This window comes from Lagenorhynchus albirostris, chromosome 16 (assembly GCF_949774975.1).
Source record: "Lagenorhynchus albirostris chromosome 16, mLagAlb1.1, whole genome shotgun sequence".
In the NCBI taxonomy this organism is placed as follows: Eukaryota; Metazoa; Chordata; class Mammalia; order Artiodactyla; family Delphinidae; genus Lagenorhynchus; species Lagenorhynchus albirostris.
Genome location: NC_083110.1, coordinates 77,045,187 through 77,061,357, shown reverse-complemented (window position 1 = coordinate 77,061,357; position 16,171 = coordinate 77,045,187). Strand labels below are relative to the sequence as shown.

Genomic DNA, 16,171 nt, shown 5'->3' with positions numbered 1-16,171 from the left:
TTGCTTCAGCCTGGACCTGGGCTCAGAGGCTGGGGCGGCCGTGGGTCGGGGCTCCCTGGTGATCGTGTGCACCTCTCTGTCCTTTTCTCCATCACAACATACTCTCCTTGAGGGCAAAGACTGGCTGTTGCCACCAAGTCCTGTTCCTCGTACAGAGTCCTGTTCAACAGGTCAGTTTTTACAACCCGTGAGTCAAACAAATGAGCTCATGATGAATGCAAGAAAGACATGTCAGGAGGGGACAGGGCTCTGCCACCTTAGTGAGAAAACCATGGGATGTCTCTGCAGGTGGATTCATTCCCTGGATTATCTGGTACTCTCGCCTTTGATAGGTGGCAGATTTCTTTGGACTGGGGACAGAGTGACAGCGGGGGGGGCGGGGCTGAGGAAGCTTCCTGGAGGTGGGTTATTTGAGCTGGACCCTGGCGGGTGGAAATGACTGGGACCTCAACCAAGGTGAGAGGAAGCCATTCCTGATACTCAGAACCCAACAGAGATGAGGAGTCATAACACAGGAGCGTGTTGGGGTGAGAGTGGCAACGTCAAGGGGAGTCGGGTCACCTGAGATGCTGAGACTTTGCAGGAAGAGCTGTTATTGGAGGGAAGCAGAGGTCACTGAGCACCAGCCTGAGGCGGACTTTGCGCCAGGTGCTGTCAAGGATCCAGGAAAGCCTTTGCAGGTAGATTCTGCCCTGTGCTTTGCCCAGGCCCTGCGTCCGACCTGGGGTCTCAGCTCACACCTTCTGCTTCACCGGCACATTCAAAACATGCCATAAAAGAGACTTTTCAATCCCATAACATGTGGAAATCCAGCCTGATTTTCATAATGCGGCTCTCACTAAGTTTTATCATCCAGTCAAGAAATCAAGTCAGGAGCGATGCGCAAGCCTTTGTTTTCGCTGAAAATGGCTAGATCGTGAGTTACGGGAGGCCTGGGGCTGTTCAGAGGGCAGCTCATTGGGTTGCAAGGCCCCACCTCGCAGCTTGGGTTTTCTCTGGAGGGCTGTGCTGATAATGTAAAGCCTCCCGCTCCAGGTTGGAAATTAGGAGCCCAAATCCTGCATCCGAGAGCCTGTGATGCCGCGTCGATCCTGGGATGCCTGAAATGTCTGGTCGGTTGCGGTAATGTTGTCTCTGTGCTCACGTCACTTAGACGGAGGCTGTCTTAAAGGCCTGCCAGACCCTAGTTGCTGTTTTACTAGTGTACTTGGGGTTTGTGTCCCCCTCTCTGATTCAGACTAGCCAAGTAAGTTGCTTTGGTAGGGGACACTGTGGGGACAGAAGGAAAGAAAACTTTTTTAAAGGCAGAAAGCTGTTTTTAAACATAAATTCTAAAGCAGTTGACAGAAACAAAAACCCAACACAGCCTGTACGTATTTAAAAGTAGGAAGTGGGATGTCATGGGCCTATTTTTGGCCGTCTCTGCCGGAAAGCAGAGTGTAACCCACTAACCTCAGCAGTGTCCCCCAGGAGATGCTGCCCCGTGGGGGGCAGAGGGCGAGCGCGCTGCAGCGGCCTCGTCCTGGCAAACAGCAGGCGCAGGGAGGCATCTCGGGGGCTTTCTTATTTCCGCCTTTGCTTTCAGAGCTGCCTTGGGCTCCTGGCCCCAAGGACTGAAGAGCCAGGGGATGGAAAGCCTCAGGCTGGTGTTGGTCCGGCACAGGGAAGGCCGGCCAAGTAAGGCTCCAGAGCCGCCTCCTAAGAAGGGGTGAGCATCCCTGCCGCCAGGCCGGCGGAAACGGCACAGCTGTCAGGGGCCAGGCAGTCAGACCCAGTGACCTTCATGGGAGTCTGGCCTTGAGATTCGCTGAGTCCACCGTATGCCTGATGGTTGTTGTTGTTATTTTCTTTGTTTTAAAGAAAGAAGTGAGGACTAGACCCCAGAGCAGTCCTTCTATTTCCCATTCTTTTCAAGCAATTTCCCAGGTCGTCGTGTTGATCAGAACATGACATGCTTGTGGGCAGTCTGCCCGAGGACTGCTCGGTGGAAGGGACGGATGGTCGTCTGCCTCTTGGATTTCCTTCCCTGCTTTTCTGGAACTGTCTAGGTCATCTCAGAGTTTTCAGGTCTCTACAGTCGTGAACTGATGCCTCATGTTGCCCGGGGAATTCGACAGTCGGCTCTGGGGGGTGTTGCTTATAGCCTTGAGGTTCCTGTTCAGACGATTCTGTAGGGTCAGCTTTACCTTGGGTTTATTTTGTCTGCAAGAGAATTTGGATTCGCCTGTTCCTCAGTTTTCAGAAGGTGGCTCTTTCCTTTATGCAATTTTCTGTAGTGAGACTCTTTGCAGGATTAAAAAGTTAAGTCTGAGAGACTCATTAATCTTTCAGATATTGGTCCCATCTCGCTTTATTTAGTCAACATGAGATTTTTCAGAAAATCAGCCCTTTCCTAAAGACTGTGCATAAGCTTTAAAAAATAAAAAAAAAAAATCCGCCAGAGTGTTTAGAAAAGTGCAAGTCCAGTTACAGGTGTTTTTACCTAACACAGGAAAACATCTGTCATAATATTTGGCAGATTGCAAAGCTGAGGCTGCGTGAGTTTGGGTGGCTTCCAAGCAGAATGGGTCGGAAATTGATGGAAACGAACCTGGGCTTCCTCGTTCTGGGGTGGAGGGTGACGCCTCCCTGAAGCTTCTTCTGCTCACTGCTGTTCTGCCCCTGGCATTACACCTTCGCACCTTCTCAAAAACCTGCTCCTTGTTTCTTGGGGGCCATGGGGTATGCATGCTCTTAGGTAGTCCTGCTGAAGGGGAGGGCTCGAACTGCTTCAGGTCATCCGTAATCTGGGTGAGTTACCAACAGCTACCCCGCGGCAAAAAGATTCGGCACAGATAACTTCTGAAGGGACATGTCTGCACCACAAGTGGCGTTCTGTGGCATTAACGCCACCCCATGTTGTGTTTCTTTATGACAGGAAGGAAGAAGAAGGAAGCATCGAGATGGTATAATACTGATGACGCCTTAGGCTGGTGCCGTCTGTTGGCTCAAGTCTGGGGGCCCTGACTCTGGCGAGGGCCCACTGCGCCTCGTTTCGAGAAGTTGAGGCAGTTGTCTGTTTAGGAGTTACTTTCTGATACTCAAGTGGCTAATTTTATAAGTGACATTTATATTTGGGGTTTTGGGGAACCTTAGGAAAATAACAGAATTACTTTGTTAAAGAGGTTCCCCTTGTCCAGCAGCAGCAGGACTGTTACCCCAGGTCGGTGCAGGGAATTCCAGAAAGCAGAGCGTTGGCTTTTGGAGTTTGAGCTGGGTCCTGTGCACCGTGGCCCTGGGCCGGGTACCCAAGCTCTGCATCCCAGCACCTGGGATGTGACATAATCACTCCTGCCTGTAGAATCGTTTATGGGCAAAACACCCAGCACAAGGCTGGGTACAGACTGAACAAATGTTGAAGCCCTCTAATGAGGGTCCTGTAAGGAAAAGAGGATGTCAAAGATGCCCTGTTTTCTGGTCACCTCGAAGGGTCAGGCAGGACCGCTGCAGCCCTTCCTGCCCAGCTAGCCGTGTTCTCTGACCAGTGGTGGAAGGAGGGAGGTGGCAGGGAAAGCGACAATGGGATGGAACCCCCACTAGGAGGCCTCAAAGGCCCCTCTTGGCCAAAAGAGCCAAGACCCGGAGAGGGGGTGACAAGGCAGCGTGGGCTGGAGCTGCCGGAGGGGTCATCAGGTTAGTGTCTTTCTGGGGTGAAGGTGTGTCCCGCCTGATGCGTACACCAGGCTTGTTTTCACACAGTCTTGTCTGCTTGTCGTCCTTCTTAGAAGGGTTACCGCCGAGACTGCCCCATCTTTCTCCACCCTCCCTTTTCCGGAGGGGAGGGAGCTGCGCCTGGCTCTGAACAGTGCCCCAAAGAGAAAACCCGTCTGCCCAACAGAGCCTGGAAGGGATCTGCTGTAACCAGATAGTGCTGTTTCCATTGAGTTTGGGGCTCTAACGTTTTCCTGTCCTTTTTTGATGTATCTTCTAAGTGGACACATCCTCAGGCTCTTGGTGGGATGTGTAAATATTGTCTTGTTCGTGGCCAGGCCCGTTGCCTCTGTCTCCTCTGCCCGGGCCTTTCAGCCTATGATGGCGAATGTCCCAGCATTTGGCAAGCACCAGCAGGCTGCTTTCATACGTGGAAACCCAGCGTTTTGCAGTGCGGCTCGTTCACTTTTCTCTTTTTTTCCTGTCATGCATCCTAGGAGACGGAGGGGACTGGGGGAGGATTTGAGTCTCTTTGCCATCTGCCAGGGCTTTTTCCCAGTTCACTTGAGGCCCTATTGGCATTTTTGGGTCAGAAATAGAGGCCATGGTTTGTGTTCAAGCAGCAGGCTGGGGTCCCTGTGCTGTGTCCCCAGGCAGCGCCTGGACCATTTCCTCAGTAGTCAGTCAGTAGTCAGTCAGTAGCCAGTCAGCTCTGGCTTTTGGGGACCAGTGCTCTTTGGGGAGTAACATTGGTTTAAACAGAGCTTGTCTCAAAGTTTAATATATGTACTGCTCAGGATGAGGGGGCACTGCCCTTTTAAACTGTCTTGCGTTACTGTGTGCCTCTAGTTCCCAGAAATGGATTTCTACCCACTTTCCTCTTCACAGTAAATTTTCAGTATTGCTCATTCAAAAAAAAAATTTTCTTTTTTAAACAGTTAATTCTCTTTAGCTAAAGATTCTAGTTGCATCTTAGGTTGAGGGACGTATGGGTGAAGACGAAACACTCAAGTTTAAGGGCTGCAAATATGCACATTGTCCCATTTTTTTAACGTTCTCACTGCACACAGCCCTTGTAGCCTCACGATTCCCAGCTTTTGTTTCCGTTGTGAATTCTTTGTCGTGGAACCTGCAGGTGGAAGATCCCGGTCCAGTCTGTGGTGGTGCTTCTTGGGGACCTGCCTGTATGTTTAAGAAAATGTTTTAATGCTCCTGTGTGGAGCTTCCCTTTATCTAAATAACTGCTGTTCTTTGCATTATTGCACCTAAAGTCCCCGGAGGGCTATGTAAAGTCTTAATCTATGGGAACATGGAAAATGATCCGCGAGATCTGAGCCAGGCCAAGCTTGCTAGAATTCTGCTTTCCTTGCAGACAGATTTAAACGAAGACACGCCTCAAATGCAGCCTCCTCCCTCCCAGCTTTGCTTCATAATGTTGGGGTCTAGTTGTTGACCTCTCTTGCAGTCTTACAATGATAAATTCTAGATTACACGCATGGGTTGTTTTTCTGTCACCGTTGTTGTTTTTCCGGGCGGTATGAAAGGATCCGTGTTTTACGATAATACGGTAAAGAATCCATTTGGACTCGAGCAATGTAATAACTCGTTTGATTCGTAACCAGAGTCATCTCAGAGCCAGATTTCAATATTGGCAAAGCGTCGGGCTGCAGACCTGGCCCATCTCTCGGGGAATCTCATGCTCTAGAACTGTGCAAGACTTTTTCTTTTTATCCCGCCTGCCTGCTCACATTTAATTTGTTCTTAGCCGTGTGCAATGGATTAACGTTTCATCAGGGTAGATTAAGAGTGAATCGACATTAAAGCAGTCTTTTTCTATTTTCCTCCTGTCACTGTCAGGCGATCAGAGGCGGTGGGGGCACCTTCGGGAGGGGGAGGGAGTACTCGTCCAAAAAGTGCCCTGGTGAGGACGGGGGAGATAAGCCGGAGCTTCAGTGTGAACATAAGTCCCAGTTGCGGGTCGAGAGGCCTGGTTGGAGCCCGCAGCCGGTTTCATCAGTCTAACGAGATGTCACATGGAACAAAAGCTTTCGGGGTTTTATTTAGCTCCTAATCCGCACGCTGAGAGAGCCGAGGTCCATGTGAGCGCACCAGCCGGGAGGGGGGCCCGGCGGGCTGGAGGCAGCCTCCTTTCTGGGACTGAGCCGTAAAGAAAAGACCTCTGGCGCTACCATTGGAGAGTGAGGCAAAGTTACCGTGAGTGTTGTGTTTTGTCTACTAAGGTTTCGGAGGATTAATAATTTAGGCCATACTTTGAAATAGAAAACCCACAGTTGGTTGTCCCTGCTGTCTTGGAAGGGATAGAATACAGCCGGGTCTGGGTTTGATGTATGTAATTGAAGATTCGTAAAGAAAGGCTTCCTCCTCTGCCTTGGCCGTAGTCATTTTTTTTTTTCCAATGCCGGTTCCCAGCAGGCATATAAATATCGGTCGATCTCAGAGCTGGGATGCTTCCGGGTGGTACGAGGGCCCCTGGGAGATCGCTGAGGCTCTGGGGAGGAGAAGCTCCCTGACGGACAGAGGCGGAGAGGGACCTTGGTACGAGCGGCCGAACCCTGGGCTGCAGGATGTCACCATGCCCGGGGCCGCCGAGCCCTGCCGCTACCGGGAGGCCTTCTACAACTCAGTGGCCGGAAGGAAGAGCTCTGTTCCCGACTTTGCCTTTTACGACAGCAGACAGGCGGTGATGTCAGCTCGCAGGGCCCTGCTGCCGCGGGATTACTACAGCGACCCGGCCGGAGCCGCCCGGGCCCCCAGAGAGCCTCAGCACCATCACGACCCGGGAGCTGGCCAGCCGCTGCCCGGTTATGGAGCGCCGGGCAGCAGGATGACATGGGAGCCAGTGCAAGGCCAGGCCCCTGTCCTGCAGGACACCGGTCACCTGTACCGGGATCCCGGAGGTAAAATGATCCCTCAGGGACAGCGATCGCAGAGCGAGGCCCCATTGCCTGCGCGGTACTCGGGGGAGCTGGCCGACAGCAGGTTTGGGGCGGAGGCGCCCGCCTACCCTGCCAGCCAGGTCTACAGCGATGTGGGCGAGAGGCCTATGGATTCCGCCAGCGCTGCCAGGCAGGCGGCCCCCACGTGCCTGGTCGTGGACCCTGGAGCGGCTGCTGCTTCCGATGACAGCCTGCGAACAGCCCCGGGCGCCCTGAACCGAGGCTACGGACCTGCCCGGGAAAGCGTCTACCCCAGGATGCCTTATGAGAATTGCGAGGCCGACCTGTCCGCCTACCGGGGGCCCGGAGGCAGCAAGAGGAGTGCGATGCCCGAGTTCCTGGCCTTCCTGAGGGCGGAGGGCGTGGCCGAGGCCACGCTGGTGGCCCTGCTGCAGCAGGGCTTCGACTCCCCGGCCGTCCTGTCCACAATGGAGGATGCAGACATCAAGTGTGTGGCGCCCAACCTGGGCCAGGCCCGCGTCCTGAGCCGTCTGGCCAGCAGCTGCAGGACGGAGATGCAGCTGCGCAGGCAGGGCCGGGGAGGCTCCCTGCCCCGGACGCGCTCCAGCAGCTTGAGCCACCGAAGCGAGCTCCACGGTGACTTGTCTGGTCTGGACGCCTCGGCCCTGCGGCCCCAGCCGGCGGGGCCCCTGCAGGCGACCTCCCCGCAAGCTGCAGACCCCACTCGCCGCCCCTCCAGCGCGCCATCCCAGCATCTCCTGGAGACCGCAGCTACCTACTCTGCCCCGGGGGTGGGCGCCCAAGTCCCCCACCTTCCCTCCAACTCTGGGTACAGCTCTCCCACCCCTTGCGCCCTGACAGCGCGGCTGGGCCCTACGTATCCCCTGCAGGCCGGGGTGGCCTTGACTAACCCGGGCCCCAGAACTGCCTACTCCACAGCGTACACGGTGCCCATGGAGCTGCTGAAGCGGGAGCGTGGGGCGGTGGCGTCTCCCCTGCCTAGCTCCCACAGCAGCCCCCAGCTCCTGCGGAAGCCCAACCTTCCCCCGGAGCCCTCCACCCTGCTGCCGGCCAGCCAGAGCCTCCACACGCCCCACTCACCCTACCAGAAGGTGGCCCGGCGGACGGGGGCCCCCATCATCGTGTCCACCATGCTTGCACCAGAACCAAGTAATGCACCCCCTTCCTGCCTTTCCTCATTTGGGACGTGGAGGGGACAGTGGGGGCAGAGATTTGAGCACGGGACAGTAGGTCCTCGTGTTCCTGTTGCTCTCTGGCCAAGCCCGGAGAGACCAACCCTCCCCTGGACTTGCTCTCGCTTACACACACACTCCGCCGAACCGGGCGCCACGGCCAGCTCGCCAAGCGGCGAGCGTTCTCTTGGGTGAAATAGATTTGTGGTTCAGGCTGACCCACTGGGATGGCATTGCCTCCCCTTTTCTCTAGTTGAGCTCAAGCTGATTTGTGGATTTCCCTTTACAGTAAGGAAACACACTGTGTTTATGGGAGAAACCCAGAAATCATTCCGAACAGGATGAAACCCTCAGCTCACGAGCGGTGGCAGTTTCTCCAGTTCACGTTCAGTGGCTTTGGAGAAGGTGGGATATTTGTCCAACACCTCCCATAAATCGTTCATCGTTCACTTGCCGTTAGAAGTGCATTATAGCATGGAAACGCGCCTCTGAAGGGTCTACACAGTATCAGAGGTAGAATTAATCGCTGCAGAGCTAAAAACGGGTGTGCTTCCAGAATTGTGTGTTAAACAAAGCAAGATGTTGAAAGCCCTTAGAACTCCCTGTTTCAGAAACAGACTTAGCCTCACATATTGGAAAACACGGTTGGGAATTCTGCTTACTTGTAGGGAAGAATATATTTCCAAGTTGAGGAAAGAGAGAAGGATCCTAGCTGTTCTCTTCAAAACACGAGACGAGTGTGATTGAATGCATGTGTTTCCCTGGGCGTCTGGATAAAGTTCCAGGTGGGCATCCTCCGAGCAACACTTAAGAATTTTTATTTCGACTCTGGAATCTTTCCTGGCCATTTAAGCTGTAAATCAACTTTCTTCCTTTCTTTCCCCCGTCCTCCCCAACATAGTTTAGAAAACTGAATCTTTTTTAAATGATTTTTTTTTCCCTGAATAACTAGCATTATAGGGTGGAGATGGTGGGACGAAAATCGTGGTAAAAATAAGCTGTACCTTTTTGAAAATACCCCTTAACTAGCCACGGGTGGGGGCTGGGAGCCTGATCCTGCAGCTCTGAGATACTGCATTAGGCTTATCTGTTACACTGGTGAAGCCGCTGATGATTTGGCGACTCATAGACTGAAATGGCTGTTGCTTTACATGCTGACCTCCGCACACGTTTCTTTCTTATTTCCAAAGGGACGCTGGTTGGATTTTTCTGTTGTCTCTCCCTGTAGATTGTGGTTTTGTCTCATGTGTGGATTTTCTTTTTAAGTCTTATCATAAAATTTATTTGACTTTTTTTTTTTTAATCAGTGTGTGACAGGAGGAAAGTCAGACAATATTTCCCAGGCCCTGTGTCTTCCCCTTCACAGTCAAACATTCTTTCTTTGCAACCAACTAATTTGCATGGCGATGACATTTGTTGCTTCAGTAATTTCATCTGATAATGGCTGGGCTTGCAAAGCGGATCTGAAAACATATTCCTTAATTATGTGTTGCTAAGCAACGGGAGGGTTTGGTCATAATCACAGAAAGATTATCTCCACACTGAAGTCCTGGAAAGGTTTTGCTTAAGGAGGACCTGTTAAATTGCCTTCTTTTCTTCTCTTTTTCTGTTTATTTTGCACTGCCTTCTAACAAAAACAGTCGCTGTTATTTGGGTACGGGGGTGAGGGATCTTATTTAAGTTGTTTGGAGTGTGATTGTTAACACACGGTTTTGCAGACCGAGGGATATTGATTTTTGTTTCATTTGCATGGCAGCAAGCCAGTGCCAAGAAGTCTGCAGTCGGAAGTCTGCCAGCAACAAAATTTCTCTGTCAGATGATCTGTCCCGTAGCAGTGGTTCCTCTCATTCCTTCTCGAACGTTCAGTGTGTCATCATAGCCCTTCCCCGAAAACAGTGTGTCAGCGACCGGGGTAGGAGCTTGGCTTCCGCGGGAGCTTTGAGCCTGGGTACATGGCATTTCGTGTGGCAGATTTCATGAAGTCAATAGCCAGATTGGGATCTGTCGGAACCTACAGTCCATAACATACACGGTTAAGGAAACCACTGCAGACCTCGGGTCTAGAAACCTGAAGCTCACAGGGGCAGCCCTGCCGCTGCGGCTGCTGAGCTGAAACGGGAGACTGCGATCTTTAAATCCAGATCGAGCCGCCGTGGACATTTGCGGCACAACCAGCATGAATAAATCTTCATTCTGGTTTACGCTTAACTCACGTGTTTCCCTCTGATCCGGAGGGGCAGGGGATGCCAGGAGTTGGGCTTATATCCTCTCTCCCTTTGGAGTGGTGAGCTGAGTGTTTGCAGTGGGTGGGTTGTTTGTTTTTAAGTGCTTGGTTTTATTTTTATATGCTTTGGGTATTTTAATTTTTTCATCTTTTGTACATTCTTAAAAGTGACTTTCCGTTTACAGTTATTACAAGATATTGGCTCTATTCCCTGTGTTGTACAGCACATCCTGGAGTAGATATTTTAACTTATATTTGCTTTTCTCGGTCCATGAACTACCTGCTTCATCTTGGTTGGCTTTGTTGCTATAAATACCAGGCTCCTGTTTGCTAGTCTGTGGACCGGGCAGTGGAGGGTGACCAGGTGAGGATGGGCCCCAGGGCAGCCCCCAGTCCCCGTGATGCGGGATGAGTGGGGCCGCATGTCAGACCCACGGGAGTATCGGTACCCAGTGGACCTGCTGTCGTTTACACACTGACCTGCTCGACTGGGGCACAAGCTGCGGAACCTTCTGGCAGCGGCTCTAACCCAGCGATGCCCCCTCCCCCCCATGTCACATGGTGTTGACCTCGGCCAAGGATTTGCCGTCGCCCGAGTCCCCCCTGTGCCGGGTGCAGCCGGGTGCATCACGTGAACAGTGCTGCAGCCATCTTCACGGTTTTGTCCTCCGCAAATACAGCGCCACACACGGGCTGCAGGGGCCTCAGAGCTTCCAACGTGAGAGATGCAGCCCCAGCCCGCTCTCTTTCTGGCCCTTTTCAGTTTCCCTTCAGGCATTTTTCTCGATTAAGTACATCCGTGACCCCCATCTAGTTGCCGGGGGCACTGCCCAAAGACCCTTCAGGACAGGACAGGACAGGGGTGTCTGCAGCCCATTTATACTGGGGGTGTGGGAGAGAGGCTGGTGGTGTCACAGCGTTATCTGTCACCAGAGCTGGTCACTTGCGTGGCAGTGTTGGATGTGATACTGATATCTTGGCACTGGTTTCCAGCACCGTGGGAGTGCGTGCCGGGTCTCCTGGGTAGGAAGTCCCATCAGAATCAGAAGGAGGATTGTTCCTGTCAGGCCCACGCACGCCTGGTGATTCTGCCCGTGTCCTTGCCTTTGGTTTTGAAGGTCCCTCTGCAACGAAGATCTGTGCTGGGGAATGGGGTCCAGACGATTCACTGGTTCTGAGGGTCATGACCCTCAAACCATCAGCCTGGAGGAGGCCACCATGAGGCCCCAAAGACACCCTCCCGCCAAGCCACCTGATCACACCCATTCCCCACCCCCAAAGCAGAGCCCGCCCAAGAAGGGTGGGCTCAGCCAGACCCCTGCCTGTCAGTATGTGGGGACCGTGCCCCTGAGCTGGCCCTGCAGAGCAACGGGATGGTGACACCAGCTCTTCCGTTGTCAGGATCCTGCAGCCTGCCCAGGGAGATGTGTAAAGGAAGTAGACCTCTCCCGGGCTGCAGTCCAGGGCAGGGTTCCTGAGCACAGACCCCTGGGGGCTGGTCCCCTCAGCACTGCTCCAGCCCCTGCCGTGTTCTGGGCTTGGGGTCAGATGTTTGGTGCTCACAAGTGGATGCACCCCAGCCTGGGCTTCAGGTGCATCCCCCCATCCTCCGCCCAGTTAATAAAAGAACAGTTACTGCAGTGTGAACCAAGGGCCAGGATAGGGACGCACGTGGGGAGCCTGCAGCACTCGGGGAAGCATCCCCGAGGAGCGTGAGTGCGCTGGCAGGGGAGGCTGAGGGCAGAGCTCGAACTCCAGAATGACCGTCAAACTGCAAGCGTTGCGGTGGGGCGAAAGGAGAGGACGCTGCCCAAACCAGCCCGAGGGTGGTTGCATGTGTAGGTGTAGCCCGAGAAGGCTGTTGCGGTCCTGGCTGTTGCCCAGTGACTCCCTGGAGCGGGCTTTCTTGAAGAGTGACGTACCTCCACGGTCAGGAAATCCTAGCCACGTGGAGCTGGCAGGGGACTCGTCCAGGGTCACCCAGCAGGACTCGCCGCCTCCTCTGGCCGGGGCCCCCCTCCCCAGCAGTCTCCCTTCCAGATGGAGCCCGGGAAGGAGCCACGTACTTCCAAGGTGCTGACAGCTAGGCCATTCCAAGTAAAACACCTGAAATAAGTCCAAGGTCGATAAAATCGACAGGCTTCTGGTTTGCTTTTGCACTTGGAGGGTCTTTCGGGCTGGCCGCTGGGTGCGGGTTTAGAGTCCAAGGTCGCCCTTTGCTTGGTTCACGCTTCTTCCCTTCCTCACTCAGGGTGCCCCCCTTTGCTGGGCCAGCTTTGAAAGTGGTGCTTTTATCACTGTCATTGTTCCTTGGTTACTTCTCAGGCCGGGAGGCAGGACTCTGGCTTTGGCGCACTCGGCTCAGAGACTCTGGGCTTATCCCACAGCGATCTGTTCCTCAGAGCAGCCTGCTCTGACCTTTTGGGTGTGGACTTGGTCCTTCTGTCCATGGAGGACAGCATCTAGGTAAGCTGTGGCCTGGAGGCATCCCAGCTGCTATCTGTGCCAGGGCAGAGGGCCACGCTGCCAGGCCTGAGTCACAGAAAAGCTTAACGGGCCTTTCACAGACCTGGGTATCTGGCCCCTTTGGTCAATTCGCCTCTTCTGTGGCACCCCACCCCTAACCCTGATGGCTCAGACCCCCTCTGCAGGGATGTGTATCAGTGATCGTACAAGGAGTGTGATCTTTGGGACTTGTGTTTGGATCCCAGTTCTCTGCCTAATAATCTGGGAATACCCCGCCCCTTACGGGTGAAATGGGCTCCCGGCCACTCGGAGGCTCTGAGGTCATTGTAGGTTTTCTGCCTAATGTGATGTGAGATGGCAGAGAAGGTGGTTAATGAAGCTATTCCTTGCTGTGCTTTCCTGCGAGTTAGTTTAAAGGAACTGATCTGTGTTCTCTCAGAGGAAGATGGAGCTAAGACTGTTGCTGGACACCGGCCAGCTCTGCCCGAGCTCCCGTCACCAGACCCTCTTCGTGTGGCCTGAGCAGCACCAGGTTGCCGGGCACAGGCCGGCCATGCCCTCTCACCTCTAGATGGGCGTTTGGTCTCCCAGTTTTACAGAGTGGCTCTGAGTAATAGAGAGCGGGGCCGCACTGGCCTCTGCCTTCAGGAAGTGGACTGTCGGATGTGACATTGGTCTCTAGGTGACAGTTCTGTGTATTAGTATCTCTTTCCAACCCCAACTCCTCCAGGGATGATTGCTTAGAAGAGGCGGCAGTCTCGTCCACAGCGCCAGTTAGATTTTCCAGGGGACAGGAGTGCCCGGGCCCGACGCACAGGTGGGGCGAGCCTCGGTGCGTTTATCTGCCCAAGAAAAGGCAAAGGCAACAGACCCCCTCGCCACATTACTTCTTCACGTGACCCTTGCCCTTGAGTGTCCACTGGACACTGGGCTTCTCTAACTTACATTCTACTGGGTGGACCTGGGTGGGCCATGGGGCCCAGGAGGCAAAACCCGAAGTCCTCACTGGCTTTTGGTATCAGACACCTGATTAGCAAATATTTTCTCCCATTCTGCAGTTGTCTTTCTACTTTCTTGATATTGTCCTTGAAGCACAGAAGTTTTCATTATCATGAAGTCCAGTTTATTTTTTTCCCCGCTGGTTGCTGTGGTTTTGGCGTCATCATCCAAGGTCGTGAACATTTGTGCCTCAGTTTTCTTGCTAAGAGTTTTGTGTAGTGTTAGCTCTTACATTTAGGTCCTTTTGAACCATCCTGAGTCGACTTGAATCTGGAGTAAGGTAGGGGTCCCACCGCATTCTGCTGCCCGCGGATACTCAGTTGTCCCAACACCGTTTTTAAAAGAGAAAAACCAACATATACTAACATGGAAGATTTTCAGGTGTTTGGAACCTATTTCTTGTCCCTAAGATTACACAAGGCAAGAATTCTGAAGCTATTTGACAGGCTCTTTGCTAGTACATGGGTTTTTTTAAGTTTAGGAAAGGGAAATAATGCTTTAATCCGTAACTGATTAGCCCTCGTTAGCAATATAGAAGCTATATTAACTTAAGTGCTGCTTAAGTTAATGTGCTGCTGGGTGCGTTCTACCCACCTCTGAGGCTGGCTTCCACATAGGACTTTTTTAGTTGTTTTTCATGTAAAGGGGGAAAAAAACCCAAGACTGTGGACTTTTACTGCTCCCTCCTGCTCAAGGAACAGGAAGGTACATGGCAGTTAAATTTAGCCAAACAGTGGTGCTCAGCATATGAATAAAACACCCTTTGCCAAATTGTTAGGAGAGCATAAAATCAAACCTGTAAACACTCGTCCCCACTGAGAGGGTGGGCGGTTCCTGGGGATGCGATCTGAGTGCGGTTGAGAACTGATCCCAGGAAGAGTTTGCAAATGTGAGCGGAACAGCTTCTTGTTTAAACGTGGGAGAGCTGGGTGAGAAAACTCTGGTGCAGAGTTTGTACTAGTAAATGAGGTCTCTGGGCTGTGCTCCCGGGGATGGGAGGAGAGCCTGAACTCACTCTGATGCCTGTGTTCCAAGCGCAGCTGTGTGCGGTGCTGGTGAGACCGACGGGGAGCGAGTCCTCCCGGTACTGGCTTGGTAGGAAAAGGTCGCCCCCCGCAGGGCTCAGAGGGAGCCCCTGGCCCCAGGTTGCCCCTGATACGCCTCTTGCTCTCTACCAGGACTGGGGCTGGAGAAGCCAGCCCTGAGTGTATCTAGGGCTTAACCAGCGCAATAAATAAGAAGAGTAAATGTCACCATTCTGCAGCATTTGAACACTGTTATCTCATCTGAATTCCCAGGAAGACTGTAGGCATTTCCCCTTTCAAGATGAAAATTCTGAGGCTCAGAGAGGTTAGCACTCTTCCCCAGGTCACACAGCAGGACAGGGATTTGGGGCCAGCCTGTCTGACTCCAAACTTGTGCTTGGTCGCTGTGTCATGATGAACCACTAAGCACAGCACGTTAGGACAGCATGGGAAATTCAGCAGTGGTATGAGGTCAGGGAAGGGCAGGGGACACCAGCCCATGCTGGAAACCAGGGTCCATGTCAGCAAGAGGAAGTGAAGAGGGTGATTCCAGAGTAGGCGTCCCAAGGTGCTCTGAGGCTCACTTCCCCAAGTGTGACATTGGGAAGATGGACCTACTTACCCCCTCAGAGAGCTCTGAGGACCACATCCCATGGGCTGGCCCAGGCTTTGCACATGGGTAAGCTCAGTGCTTGTGTGGCCCCAGGGGCACCTACTGGTGCTTGCCTGTCTCTAGCTGGTGCCCTGCAGGACTGCACTTGGATCCATGCTGTTCTTTTGCAGAGCCAAGCCCCTTTCCTCTGTACTGTGCTGCCCTCTGGGAGAGTCAAGGAAATTAATTCTTCTGTGTGATTAAATGGAATGTAAAATGTTCTTTGGTCCTAAGAGGATTTAAGCCTGGCTATCAGGAAGAGCTCTAACACACACAAGGGTAAAACTGAGTGGATGGAAAAATAAGAACAGGAAAAGATGAAGCTGGGTGATAAGGCCAGAGCTCGGCACTCTCTGCAGTTCTGTGCACGAGGACAGGTGAGAATTTCACTCTGAGCTTCCTAGCAACCAAAGTAAAGAGGGAAATGAGATCTCTTGAAAGATTCACATTGCTCCTAAGATGGGACCAATGAGCCCTTTGCTCAAAAAAATCCCTTTTCTGAGCAATCACGAGCTGAATTTCTCCCGCCCTCAACAACATGTCCAAAGATTCAGCATCCGCTATAGATGTGCAGTGTTCCCTCCCCATCATGCCTCAACCTACACCCTCCCATTCACAGGCTCTACTACCTTGTGACAACTTCCTGCATCTCATCTAAAAATTTTGTTAAAATTTTTACCAGGGCCTTATCCAGTCGAAGTTGATAAGCTCACGGGTGCAGGCTTGGGGCCTGGCCAGACTTCTCCTGCAGCAGACAGCTGACTGCCTTTCCAGGGTGTCTGCTGCTTCCTTGGCCCAGCCCTTGGTGGGCATTGCCAAGTCCACAGGGAAGCGGCGATTCTTCTCAGTTGAGGGGGCTCTGCCTGGGGAGCTGAATGCTCTCGCCAGCAGCCCAGCCTGAGCCGGTCCCTTCCCCCTCCATCTACGGTGCGTAAAGCTCACCTCTCAACCTAACCGGCTTTTCTGCTGGGGAGTTGTCTATCAAATGCTTTATATTTGAAGGA

The 16,171-nt window shown here is 53.0% G+C and overlaps 1 protein-coding gene across 5 annotated transcripts in view; it reads left to right on the top strand.

Moving 5' to 3' along the window:
* The window catches only part of CTBP2 (C-terminal binding protein 2), a 164,084-nt gene that overhangs the window by 117,340 nt on the left and 30,573 nt on the right, over positions 1–16,171 (top strand). The window contains exon 1 of one of the 5 annotated variants that reach the window (XM_060126788.1): positions 6,092–7,778. The exons of the other annotated variants lie outside the window; for them this stretch is intronic. Within the exon in view, the coding sequence (XP_059982771.1) occupies positions 6,107–7,778 (1,672 nt within the window). The 5' untranslated portion in view covers positions 6,092–6,106. Of the gene's footprint in view, positions 1–6,091; positions 7,779–16,171 lie in introns of those variants that run through there. 5 annotated transcript variants of the gene reach the window in all.